Below are 14,164 nucleotides of genomic sequence, written 5' to 3'. Positions count from 1 at the left end.
TAAATCCTATTTTCATTATGCTCTGAAAAACACAAGTTAATATGCAATAGTTACCTCATCTCCCATTCTTGATTATTTTAGGTAAATAAAAACCCATGCAATCTCCTTAGCCCACTCTTAATTACATTATTCTTTTTAATTTCCATAGATAATTATTACAATCTGAAGAAAGGCATCCCAATTCTTAAAGCCTCATTTGGTATTATGGAATCACTTATTAGCCCCTTTCATTGATTTAATATTAACCAGCTAGATGTAAGAAAAAGGCAGAGCAAAAAACAACAATCCAAAAACAGTTTAAAATCTCTTCTTTTTGAATGCTTTCCAAAATTTGATCTTCTTGCAGAAATTTGCCCTTTCTCCTCTTGATATCTCCCTTCGTTTTGCTGATAGTGGTACAATCACCGCTTCATCAAATCCTCCCATGCAGGCTATAGTTGATGTTGATTTCCGTTTCAACTTTATAACTATGCAGTTATATGTCTCCATTTTGCTTTTCTTCCAGTCCTTCCCCAACAAATCTTTAGCTTTTTTTTCTCAGCTTGACAGACATCGCTGGGGACTCTTTATTACCCTGCTCATGTAGATTTTCGTTTTCGCTGTATTTCAAAATAAAAGTCCCCGTCTGTTGTTGCACCAACTCTTCTAAATTCCAATCTTCTAAATCCAAGTTCTAAATTCCAATCTTCTAAATCCAAGTTCCTGCTTTAAGGAGGTTATGTTAATCATAATATCATGTGCTTTGATTTGAGCTGCCATTTCCTCCATAAAAAAAACCCTCAGTCTGTTAATCAAAGTTAGAGTATAGTTCAAAGACCCAGTTAACCTGTTTCCTTCAGCTTCAAATTGTCCTCCTGCATTTCAATTATAACCATTTCAGTCCTAATTAAGCATCACATACATTTCTCTTGTAAGCATATTCTGTTTTTGTTCAGACCATATTGTAACCAGAAGGTGATCTCATTGAGGGTTATTTATTTATAAACCAAATCAATTGAAATATCTTTGCTCAGTCCAGTTTAAATTGTCGAAAGTTTCCAGTTTGTTCTTTGCTTTCTGAAGCCTTCCTTGTGGAGAAAAAAGGGGGGGAGGATTTCCCTCCTCTTCATCTTTCTTTTGGAACAGTTCCAATAGTTGTTATGTTAAAAGATCCATTAACCGGTATTGTTAGAAAGCTGACTTACTTTCATGGTAGAATTCCAGTGATTAAGGTAGAAGAATGATGCATCAGAAGCTTATTGAAAGAGAAGACCTCTTGCTGCCGTCATGGCGATCTTGGCGGTGGGAACACTGGAGCAGACAAGAAAAACAGGGAACAACAGTCATTGTTTCTCTGGATCCTGTTGAGTTCCTTGCTAGCAGGGGGCTTCCTCAAGGCCCCCCTCGGGATACTACGGCTGTAGCACCCCTCCTACCACCCGATTTTTGGGGGGGGCTCATTGGAGCCAAGCTCCTCTGACCACCTCCTAGCTCAAGACACTGAAACCCAGGAACCTGACCTTGTATCAATTTACATTCTTAACTGCTACCTACCAGCTATATGTAAGTTCTGCTCACTGATCCCCATTCCCTTGTCTGAAGAAGTATGGAAGCTTACATTCTGAATAAAACTTGGTTGGTCTTAAAGTTGCTACTGGACTCCTCCTTTGTTCTACTGCTTCAGACCAATACGGCCGCCCACCTGAATCTATGTCCTTTCCCAGTTCATGAAAAGGAGTTTGGGTCATCTAAGATCCGCCCCAAACTGACTTTTCTGAACAGTGTTCTTGTATTAAACACCCTCCTCTCCTGTACTTTCACTCTACATATTTATTCCATTTGCATAATTTATTTACTACATATTTATTTACTCCATTTATACCCAGCCTTTCTCCTCATTGGGAAGCCAAAGCCGCTCACATTGTTCTCCTCTCCTCCATTTTATCCATGCAACAACCCTGTGAGGTAGGTTAGACTGAGAGGATGGGAATGGCCCAAGGTCACCCAGCAAGTTTCCACAGCTGAGCAGGGATTCGTACCTGTTCTCCCAGAACTTAGTCCTACACTCTTATTACTACACCTCACTGGCTTTTGCTGGCCCTGGACTACCAGTATAATATAATTGATGCATGGTAGTGTGAATGAAAGAGAGGGGAGGGAGAGGATACAAATGCATGGAGTCTTCCGTTTCAAGAAGTGAATGCAGCTGGTAACTTCCCTTTTCCTTCCAGTCTTCTGGGATTTTTTTTTGTCTTTGCTAATTTGCTATTTCTTTGTATGTCTAATCTCTCAGGTCACAGTAGGGAGCATCTTTGAAGTGGTTTGGGCTATTTTCAGACCGGGTACTTCTTTTGGAATCAGTGTCTTACGAGCCCTGCGGCTGCTGAGAATCTTTAAAATCACAAAGTGAGTAGAACGAAACAAGAGCGGCTGGGCTTTCTTGGACTTCCACGATGCGAGCATTTCTCTTTTGGGCTTCACGGTGGCTCTCCCCTGTTGCACTGGAAATTTGACTTCCCCTTCCCCCCTTAGAGCCCTAACCGTGGATGCTCTTTCATTGGAAATGTCACTTACACCAGGGGTGTCAAACTCATTTGTTATGAGGGCTGGATCTGACATAAATGAGACCCTGTCGGGCCGGGCCATCTGTGTCATAAAATGTAATGTCAGGTACAAGAGATATAAACTTTATAAAGAACACAGACAAACACAAGTAAAATAAAACATGCTTGAAACATTAGCACTCATTGGTCTTAAAGGTGCTTTCCTTGTATCTCTCCCATGGGATCCAGGGAACTGGGCAGAGGAAGCTCTGGCTGTTTCCTTCCTTCCCCAGGGGGCCAGGAGGGTGAGGAGCCTCAGCCAATAGAAGGAAGAGAAGAGAAGCTCAGTAGTTCTGCAGTGCGATTGAGAGAACCTGCAAAGCAAACTCTCCCTCCCCCGTTCCTTCCCAAGAGAGGAGCTTCAGCCAATGGAGAAAATAGAAGATTTGCCCTGTAGCTCCTGTGTGATTGAGCAAGCCTTGAAAAGCAACCTGTGATGCAGAAGGAAGCAAGAGAGAGGGAGAAGGCAGCAGACAACAGCCATTTGCTCAGGGGCCTGATAGGAGCCCCATGGGGGTCTGATTTGGCCCCTGGGCTGCATGTTTAACACACCATCAAGTAGAATCAAACACATAATGGCACACCCGTCCCCACCTACTAAACTCTGGCTACCAAAAGCCAGCCCGTGTTTAAAACCGTCTTGCAATGCTTTCGGAAGCATGCTACAGTAACGTCTGGATTTTCCAGGTATTGGGCTTCCTTGAGGAATTTGGTGGTCTCACTGATGAGTTCTATGAAGTCTATTATCAGCCTGCTCTTCCTCCTTTTCCTCTTCATTGTAGTCTTTGCCCTGCTTGGGATGCAGCTGTTTGGGGGCAGGTAAGTCAACGGCAAGGTGTGTGCCTCTGGACCATCCTACTAATGTTTTGGAATGTTTAACAGAGTGATCTTGTCAGAACTCAGAAGCTAAGCAGGTTCAGCCTTGGCTAGTATTTAGAAGGGGAGAAATACCAGGGTCCTGTTTAGGGCCAACCCTGCCATTAGGCAAAGTAGGTGATTGCCTAGAGTGCCTGCATTCTGGGGTGCACCGAATAGGGTGCCCCATGTGACTCGGTGACGTTATCAGTGCAAGGGGGGGATGCCTTGTCTAGGGTGCCAGACAGTCTAGGGCTGACCCTGGTCCTGACACAGAGGCAGGCAACAGCAAACCCCCTCTGAAACGTCTTTTGCCTTAAAAACAAGTCTAGCTCACTGCTTAGTGGTGCATAACGCTAAAAGAGATAGAACTTCTGACTGCCAGACAATCTTAGGATCTCTTGGCTATTCTACACAATGCCCTACTACTGCTACTACTGCTAACTTTATTAGATGCCCCTTCTAGTATTAATTATATGGATTTCTGAAGAAAGGGCTTAAGATCAGAGCTGTGCGTATCACTTCAGTCTGCAAAATTCACTAGCTGGTGCAGAAATGGGAAGCCTGGGACTCTGTAAACTTAACCATTTTGAAAGTTTCTAGTCCTCACTCTTATGCAGTACAGACGGTGATGGGTTTGGGCCACAGCCACAGAGGAAACCGGGCTCTTACTTTGCTGTCTTGGGCTACCATTTCTGAACTCCCTGGGTTTTGTTGGCATTTTCTTTCTACCCTCTTATCTTTCTACCCTCTTATCTACCCGCTAGCATGTTTGGTGTAGTGGTTAAGTGTGCGGACTCTTATCTGGGAGAACCAGGTTTGATTCCCCACTCCTCCACTTGCACCTGTTAGAATGGCCTTGGGTCAGCCATAGCTCTGGCAGAGGTTGTCCTTGAAAGGGCAGCTGCTGAGAGAGCCCTCTCCAGCCCCACCCACCTCACAGGGTGCCTGTTGTGGGGGAGGAAGGTAAAGGAGATTGTGAGCCGCTCTGAGACTCTTCGGAGTGGAGGGCGGGATATAAATCCAATATCTTATCTTGTCAAAATCATTACTGAGGGAACAATATGAAACCTTGACTCTTTAGAAATGGAACGTGATAGAGAATTTAGCTATATGTTGATTAAGCTGAGTTCATGCTTATTGCAGAATTATGGGGATGGGGGGTACAAAATGCACAGCAGTGTGGGGACAATGCAAGAAAAGTCACAGAGAGGGAGAATGAGAGAAATTAAGCATCTGCTGGCTGCATCAGAATGAGCTAGTCTTGACTCTTAACTTCCATATCAATTCCCCACCCCCCACCCCCAGGTTTAATTTTATGGATGGAACTCCTTCTGCAAACTTCGACACCTTCCCTGCAGCCATCATGACGGTTTTCCAGGTACGTCTCTGTGGTCAGATGCCTGGGTTTGGAGAAGCCAGCTCATCAGCATCTGTGTCTGTCAATGACTGGGCTTTTGCTGTGCTTCGTCCTGGCTTGCCTCTCTTTGTGGTGACAACGAGAGATTCCAGAGGGATAGCCGTGCCAATCTGTTGTAGCGAAATGAAACAGGAGTCCAATAGCACCTGAAGGACTGAGGTGCACAATTCACTTAAATGCATAGACTTAGATGCATCCAATGGTGATAAGGTTCCCAACCTCCAGGCAAAGTCTGGAGTTCTACCATAATTACAGGCGATCTCTGGACTACAGATATCAGTCCCCCAGAATAAAATAGTAGCTTTGGAGGGCATACTTTGTAGCAGGGGTGGCCAAACTTACTTGAGAGCCACAAAGAATAAATGCCAGGTATTTGAGAGTCACAAGACACGACCATCCGATGTCTGAGAAAGGGAGGGAGGAAGGAAAACAAATGTAAGGGGGAGGAAGGATGAGGTGGAAAGAAAGCAACTTTAACTTTAAATGCATTCTCCGAGCCACCAGCTGGCTTGGTTTGGCAAAGTGATTTAAAGAGAGAAATGCCTTCTCCAAGCTGGCCGACAGCGCAGTGGGGTCTTCGAGAGCCACACAATGTGTGTGAAAGAGCCACATGTGGCTCCCAGGCCACAGTTTGGCCACCCCTGCTCTGTAGTATCATATCCATGCTGAGCGACCTCTTCTCCCCAAATTCCAGCCTCCCCAGGCACCATGCCCAAATCTCTATGAAATTCCCAAGATGGGGTTAGCAACCTTCAATGGTAAACTCTGAATCATAAAAGCTTATACTGGACTAAATTCCGCTTGTCTGTAAGGTGCCGCCTAGCTCCTGTGTAACGACACAAGTGATGTGCAACAGGAGCGGGGAAATGTACATTTCTGAGGAGCACGGGGAACGTGACACAGGGCTTCTGCTTTCATTTCCTGTTTCTCAGTCCTTGTGATATTTAGCTCTGCCCTCTCCCACTCACCCCCAGGTTGTCCTTCAACCAATGGTCTCAAGGCATAAGGCCTAATTAATCTTGGAGATATTTTGTAGCCTAGTAACCCTAATGGCGTTTTCACGCATCTTGATCAAAACAGGACAAGCGCATCCAAGCCCAGGGGAGCTATTTAATGTAGCTGTTTCAAAACCCTCGGTCTGCTTTTTCGTTTGTAGCAGCTACTGATACCTGTTCTGAAATCTTGATATACAGCAGGCTTATAAAACGCATATTAATAATGAATGCTGGCTATAATTAAATGCTGCAACCTTCTTGCTAACCTCATCTCTCATCATCTTTCTTCTCATAAGTCAATTCAGATTGCCTCTGCTAAAATAAGTCCTGCGGTTTTATTTTAAGGCTCTTCATTCATACCTCATTTGCTGACTGGGTTTGCTTGCTTCTCGTGCTCTCTTTCTGTTCCGTGTCTTCTGGTCTGTGCTGTCTGGACACTCATCCCATCTTAGCCCTCTTTGTGTTGCCTTTGTCACTCCTTCTTTTGAATCTGCTGGCAAGCTGTTTCCTCTTTTTGGAACTGCCGAGTCTTCTTTATCTGTCAAGATGCCACCTTTCGTTGCCTTGAAAAGACTGCTTTCTCAAAAATCACTTCTTGAGCAGTTTTTGGGAGCACTCTTTCATCTTCTTCAAAGCCCCTCGCTGTTGCCAGCTATCTCCCAAGTTCCTTCTTAGTTCTCAAGGCGGTGTCCGCTCAGGGATGTGGTCATCCATCTACTTCATTGTCCTTGCTCTGTTTGGTAACTGCATCCATTCAATTGCTGTTTCTAATACAACAGGTTTTGAAGATTTCAGCACCATGGAGAGCAGAACTCACGATGCTTCATGCAGCTTTTTGCTGAACTGTCCCCACAAACCTTAACAGAGTTACAACCATGCTAAGCCCACTGACCTCAGTGAAGGGTGTAACTCAGGCTGCATCTAGGTATCGTTGGTTAGCATGGAATTGCTGCGCTATAAGTGATTGCTGTAAATCATGCATTACCGTGCTTTGCCTGTGTGGACGAGGCAATCTTGTTGCAAATGATTCCTGTAGTGCAATGATATCGCAATAACAGGTGGGGTCTCTGCTAATAATTACAACTGTGTGTAACGTTTGCAGATAAGGAATCGTGTTTTTGAATCTTTTCCCCATGTTCGGATAAACACTTCGCAAAACAGAAACTAACTTGCAAGTGAAAAAGGACAACAGCCTAACCTTGAAACTTACTACGTTTCCCCAAGTTATGCACTAGTTTTTTAGTATCAGGAAGAGCATTCAAACAAGAGATGTCACGTGCATTATGAAGCAACAAGAATTAAGTCATTTGAACATAGAACATGGCTTTTAATGTTCCTCTATTATGTCATCTTCTGTCTAATTTAGAATGAACTTCGTAATTTACACTTAAGGCTTCCAACAAAGAACTGTGCCATGCTTTGCCTTGATAAGCATCCAGTTATCTTGCTGTGCACTGTTATTTTGAACTAAGGAAAGAGGTAGCCGGGATCACGTGAAAAACTTGGCTGTTAACTGGGGATGCTCGATAACCTGCTAGTATGGCTCATGGTCAGCCACCAGTTGTAACCTTGGGACTAACCATTCGGCTGCATCAAATAAATTCAGTTGAGTCTATTAGCGTGATTACACACTAACTTTCTTACAGCTGCTGCCCCCTTCCCCCCTCTACTTTTCTGCCGCCACTGCTGCCTCCAATGGTTGAGGTTTTTGAATTGATGCTTTCTACTTTGATGTCTCTGTGCACATTCAGTGTTTGCCCATGAAGCCAGCTAACATTGTAATCAGTTCTTTCGATCAGGGTAGGAGCCCCTGGTGACAAAAAACAGGTGACAGGTCCATTGTAGGGGTTATTTGAAGGAGTTGTCCAATCGCACAGGTGCAAGGTGGGAATGGACATCAAATGATTCCACGATTGACTAATAGTAGGTCACTTATAGACCTACGACTGATTATGACCCCAGGGCATATGGGTCTCAATATGCTATGTGTTTTGTTACTTGTTTTCAAGGCACTACCTGGTCTTGTAGCACTAACACTACTGCACAGGTACAAAGCTGCTCAGCACAGGGCTTGTAATGAATTTGGGCAGAAAATATTTAGTCAGTACTATGAAAAACTCATTTTTCTTTATGATTTTAAGGATTTATATCCCACTTTTCTCCCAAAGGGACCCAGAGTGACTTACAGCTGGAAAAAAAACAGTATGCAAATAAAACAGTGCTCAACAAACCAACAAAGGAAATTGAACTAGTGCCATATCAGGCTAATCCTAAACTCATTGGCTGGCTTTATTGAAGACACAACCTAAGAGCCAATGGGCCAAAAGCCCTTTGGCTCCTGCCCTTCAGCTCATGGCTAAAGGGCTTTGGCTGTATCCAGTCTTTATGAGATACCCAAGACAGGAAAGGAAATTACAATCCTCAGCAAAGAGGCTGCACAGATGGCAGAGATGTTCCTTCTCTTACAGCTTTTTTTTTTTTTGTGGCAGAAACTCCTTTGCATATTAGGCCACACACCCCTGATGTAGCCAATCCTCCAAGAGCGTACAGGGCTCTTAGTACAGAGACTAATGTAAGCTCTTGGAGGATTGACTACCTCGGGTGTATGGCCTAATATAATATGTAAAGGAGTTCCTGCTACAAAAAAAGCCCCGCTCTTACTCCTTTCCTGCTCTTGTATATAAGCAAGGCAGTTTGATGAAGGTAAGTTTGGATTGTGCCAAAACTCTCTTAACCTTGTTTGTCTGAAGATCATGTTAGCAGCTTGGTAGATCTCCATACCCAAAGTTTCAGTTTTCCTTATATAAAATAAGAACATCGTTGTGAATGGCTTGTTTGTTTAGATTCTGACAGGCGAAGACTGGAATGAAGTTATGTACAATGGGATTCGTTCCCAAGGCGGGGTCCGCTCAGGGATGTGGTCATCCATCTACTTCATTGTCCTCACTCTGTTTGGGAACTGTATCCTTCCAGTTGCTATTATCTCAATGCTGCTTTTAGTATAACTGTTTTTGCAGATTTCAGCACCATGGAGACTGGTAGAGTGAGCCCCAAGTGACTCTGTGGTTTTCATTCTGACTTTGAATTTTGCCTGTTGCTGTACATTCATTCATAACTTGTCTACCCACTCATTCAAAGGAGTGCAGACACATTGGAACATTGCCTTTTCCTTGGTTTGGGAGCATGTGCCTTCGGGTGTGGGGGTTGTGGAAGTGTTCCTAAGTTCACAAATTGCATTATCAGTATGTCCTATGGCCTGGTTCATGGCACTGCGGTTGACATCTCCATGGGAGACCCCATGTTGCATCTGTACCATTTGAAGGATAGACCTAGAAGATCATACAGTAAATTTCCCATTTTGTCTATGATCCACCTACCCCACATAATTCCATTTTCCAGTCAGTATAGACATGGTAAAAGTAGATGTCTCATTTAATCCTTGGTTAAAGTTAAATCTAAAACCCCGGGGTTTAACTCTTGTGATTCTGAATGAGAGCCATGAATCAACTGTCTAAAGGCAATTAAAAATAAGCTGAAGAGTTTGGATTTTTCTCCTTTTATCTGTCCTGCAGCTTGGCTACAAACAGGCAAAATAAACTATGAAGCAACGAGTGCTCGATATTGAACGGCAGACAGATCTAGAGAGATCACTGGCTTTTCTGTCCACTGACAGCTCCAGATATGTCATTTCACCAGCCACTTATCTCTCCCGTTTGGAGATACCAAGTCACAGGGGAGCGTTTATACTTGCTAGAAATCAAACTTCCCCCTCAGCAGTTCTGGAAGGGTGATATAAAAAAAGTCCTGATGGAAAATAGGTTATGCCCTTGTAATACAGGGGAGATTGGAACTACAGAACATGTTTTATTTCTGTGTCCTTGCTGCCAAGAAGTTCATATTAAGTTTGTCTCTCCCATAATTAGCAGGTACCCTGGCCATCCAGAATCAGTGTATACTAGAATGGTGCTAATTGATGGAAATCCACTGGTTTGAATGAGTCGTGTAAAGTTTCTTGCAGCCGCTTACAGGGTTCAGCGGATGAAAAGGGTTTAAGATATGTTAAAATTGTACTTTTTATTATTTTTAAAACATTTTATTATTATGTTTCAAATGCTAAAATGATTAATCATTTTTAAAATTTGGAGTATATGAACCTACTTATTCTGTGTTTCTTAAGTCAGTTTTTAATAAAGATTGATCGAAGTCAGCATAGACAGGATGAGATTTCTCCCAGCTACGTCAAGGAATCTGCAGTAAGCCTCTCCCAGAAGTGCATTGCAGACCTAGAAGATCATACAGGAAATTTCACATTTTGTCTATGATCCACCTACCCCACATAATTCCATTTTCCAGTCAGTATAGACATGGTAAAAGTGGAGGCCAGCGTGTATCATTTAAGAGACCTGTTTTAAGAAACCTCGTTTAAGACCTGCATATCTTCGGGACTGCCTCTCCCCTGGGTTCTGAGGTCCACTGCACAACATCTTCTTGTGATCCCTGGTCCTAAGGATGCCCGACTGGCGTCAACAAAGGGCAGGGCCTTTTTGGTCCAGGCTCCCACCTAGTGGAATGAGCTCCCGCTGGAGATCTGGACCCTGCGGGACTTACCTAAGCTTTTCAGGGCCTGTAAGACGGACCTCTCCTGCCAGGCTTTTAACTGATCCAGTGGGTGTCCTCTGAAATCATTGCTTCCTCAAAGCACCTTACCATCTAGGTGTTTATGTTATGCTGAACACTACCAGCCTATATGTGGTTTATGATTTGTTGCCAGTGATGTGAATCATGGTTTCTGTTAATTCTGTAATTATGAGATTATCTAGTTTGGATGTAGTTCGATGTTTTGTAAGGTTTTTAAATGTTGTACGCCGCACAGAGCCCGCTTGCAGGATAGGGTGGGGTGTAAAGCGAAAAATTAAATTAAATTTGTGGCTGAGAATCACCTGCGTTGTTTTCCTTAATGACCTTAGACACCCTGCTTAATGTGTTCTTGGCCATTGCTGTGGACAATCTAGCCAATGCACAGGAGCTGACAAAGGTAAATACTGATCATTTTATTCTCTAGCCATCCACCTCTTGTTTCTTAATGAGAAACTCCATCCAGATTCCAGCAAACTCTTTACCCTGCTTATTTCCTTTTATGGCAGGGCATGATTTTGAGCCCTGATTTACCAGCCCTGAGCTCCCAAAGGTATTCTGAATGTCAAAAACTCAGCCTTGGATTATGTGGAATCATAATAAATTAGACAACTTAACATAGGTGAAGCGTTTCCTTTGCCACCAGGGAATCCCAGCAGAGCTGAGATGTGGAGGCAGGAGTTTTGGGTCAATGGTTATCGTTTTGGATGACTTGTCCATTCTTGTTTTAGAAATCAATGACTAGTTCTCTGTGTGTGGCCATGTGCATTCTGCTTTTCAGTGCTGTAGTTATCCCCTCAAAGTAAGTGTCTTGCACAGGTAACAAAATGTGTCCAACAATAACGCTGTCATTAAAATCATGGGACTCATGAGCAAAGTGGATTAGACTCACTGGGGGAATCTTCCTAGCATTTTTAAAGGTAAGTTGTAGCTGCAGGGACCTCTGATTTGGATTTGGACTGTGACGTGTGGGTGATTTAATCCTTCCCCATTTATGTTTTTGCCAATCAAAACTGATTCTCAGCCCTGACCTGGATAGGCCAGGCAAACGCAGTCTCATCAGATCTCAGAAGCTAAGCTGGGTCAACTCTGGCAAGTATTTGAATGGGAGACCTGCTTGGAATACCGGAGCCTGGAGGCAGGGGTAGGCTTTATTCAGCCACCTCTCTCCATGGCCCCAGTAGGGGTCAGTCACCAAAGGTCATCATAATTTCTAGGTGTGTGTGTGCGCACGCACACACACACACATACAAAAGGGGAAAAAACTGATTCCCCTCCCCCAGAATGCAGAAATTACAAGCAAAGAACTGGTGCAACTTGCCTTTTTAAAAAAGCCAGGAAATTGTGTTGCTAGGGTCTCATCCAACTTGTCCCGAAAGCATTAAAGAAAAAAATATGCAGGACAGGGTAAAATGGCAGCCAACTCATCCCTGAACCAGATCCTTCGTTTAAGCCTGGAAAAACAGGACTGCTATAACTTCTTCCCAATGACTGGACATACATAGGGCCAGCTCTTGTACTAAGGGAAAGATTTCTAATAGGAAGGTGATGACCCCAGCGAAGGCCCTGCACTTGTCAGATGCCAGGGATTCCTTCTCATTTACTCAAAACCCTGTTATTTTCCTTCGTTGACTATACTTCTGTGAACTTTTAGCAGAGATTGTACATTCCTTCCTGTGTATTAATATATTATGGGTATTTTGTTAGAGGCAATGTGCTCATGTATATTTCCCCAGTGGTTCCATAATACCATTCATTTGGTGTGGTCTTGCAGAGGGAGATTATTCATTGCATTCTCAGTTTGCCTTCTGTGTCGAGGTGATCACTGTTTTTCATTACAAAGATTTAGGGTTGTTATTGGGAGGGGGATTTCTTTTTTCCGAAATCCACTTTTGTAGATACAGCTATTGATTCCTATTTCTTTATTTTTTTTTTCTCTTTTAAAAGGGGGTTTGGTGCAGTGGTTAAGTGCACGGACTCTTATCTGGGAGAAGCAGGTTAGCTTCCCCACTCCTCCACTTGCAGCTGTTGGAACGGCCTTGGGTCAGCCATAGCTTTCACAGAGTTGTCCAGGAAAGGGCAGTTTCTGGGAGAGCTCTCTCAGCCCCACCTACCTCACAGGGTGTCTGTTGTGGGGGAGGAAGGTAGAGGAGCTTGTAAGCCACTCTGAGATTCTGAGATTTAGAGTGAAGGGCGGAGTATAAGTCCAATATCATCATCTTCTCCTTCTCCTCCTCTTTGAAGAGAAATCAATGCACCGTTTTGTAACTTCAGCCCTTGTTGTTGTTTTACATTATACAACATGGGGCAGTGTTCTAACTGGAGGGTTTGGGAAGCCTCTGAGCATCTACAGAGTGAAATTCTGAAATTTTGCAGAACCTCACTTCCCTGCCCCTCCTCTCTTCAATCAGAATGGAATTGATCAGAAATTCCTCAAAAGAGGAAAAGAAAGAGATTGCTAGGTTTCAGGGAGAAACAGAGTAAAGAGAACATTTCTGTTAACACTATAAGGATTTATTTGCTAATGTCAGTTACTGCTGTGAAAGTGTGAGACTTCAAACACGCAATAGTTGTTAGTTTTTCTTCTCCCCCTTCCTCTCCCACACCCCTCCCACTGTCTGACACTGGCATAATTATTGTTAGCTAACCATTATAACAGGGGGAGTGTCCCAGGTCAGGTTTCATTGTGGACTGATGTGTGGTTATATGCCAAGATATCCAAAGAAGCGAGTAGTGACTCATGAGAGCTCATACCCTGCTTGTTGGTCTTTAAGCTGCTTCTGGTCTCTTGCTCTTTTCTACTGCTACAGACGGGCTAACGTGGCGACGCATCTTGATCTGCCTTCGCAGATTGTAGTGAGCTAGCCGAGCAGGTCATCCATAGCTACTTTTCAAACGCCGTTAAGGACACAAATGCAAAAGTTCTGTTCCGTATCTTGGGTTTTCCAGCACTCTTTATCAGCCAGGTAGATCCAGGTGGGCAACCGTGTTGGTCTGAAGTAATAGAACAAAGCTGGAGTCCAGTAGCATCTTTCAGGCCAACAAAGTTTTATTCAGAATGTACGCTTTTATGTATGCCTGCACATGAAAGCTTACATTCTGAATAAAACTTTGTTGGTCTGAAAGGCGCTTATTGGACTCCAGCTTTGTTCTTTATCAGCCAGTCATCCTTCATGATGAATACCCCCACCAACCACCCCGAGCACACACAAACCTCTGACTTGCTTAATATGAATTTCTTTTGTCAAATTTACCAGAGAAGGGCCACCATACTGTATCTCCTAGTGGGTACCAGATGTAGAAGAGTGGCACATGATGGCTGTCGTTACACACAGGATGATGTCGTATTCTTCTGTATTGCTGAGCGGATGATCTCAAAGTGTACAAGTCACAGTTCCCCAGCAGATCGGACCAGAGCCAACAGGTTGCAATTAAATCAAAAGAGTTTCCAGCTGAACTCCCTGACCGTTAGAGCGGTTCCTCAGTGGATCAGGCTTCCTCGGGAGGTGGTGGGCTCTCCTCCTTTGTAGGTTTTTAAACAGAGGCTAGGTGGCCATCTGACAGCAATGCTGATTCTCTGAACTTATGTATAGCATGAGAGTGAGGGCAGGAAGGATTGCATCTGTGCTTAGTTCTTGTGGCTCTTTCTTACATACCCAGGAAAATTGCCACTTTGG

General features: G+C 43.7%; 1 protein-coding gene across 1 annotated transcript in view; it reads left to right on the top strand.

The window, feature by feature from the left end:
* The window catches only part of CACNA1E (calcium voltage-gated channel subunit alpha1 E), a 605,524-nt gene that overhangs the window by 431,500 nt on the left and 159,860 nt on the right, over nucleotides 1–14,164 (top strand). The window contains exons 15-19 of the mRNA XM_060232603.1: nucleotides 2,273–2,385; nucleotides 3,270–3,401; nucleotides 4,746–4,818; nucleotides 8,696–8,813; nucleotides 10,820–10,887. Coding sequence (XP_060088586.1) covers nucleotides 2,273–2,385; nucleotides 3,270–3,401; nucleotides 4,746–4,818; nucleotides 8,696–8,813; nucleotides 10,820–10,887 — 504 coding nt within the window. The remainder of the gene's footprint in view (nucleotides 1–2,272; nucleotides 2,386–3,269; nucleotides 3,402–4,745; nucleotides 4,819–8,695; nucleotides 8,814–10,819; nucleotides 10,888–14,164) is intronic.

The sequence above is a fragment of the Heteronotia binoei genome, chromosome 2 (genome assembly GCF_032191835.1).
Source record: "Heteronotia binoei isolate CCM8104 ecotype False Entrance Well chromosome 2, APGP_CSIRO_Hbin_v1, whole genome shotgun sequence".
In the NCBI taxonomy this organism is placed as follows: Eukaryota; Metazoa; Chordata; class Lepidosauria; order Squamata; family Gekkonidae; genus Heteronotia; species Heteronotia binoei.
This window is presented reverse-complemented; position numbering and strand designations above follow the sequence as displayed.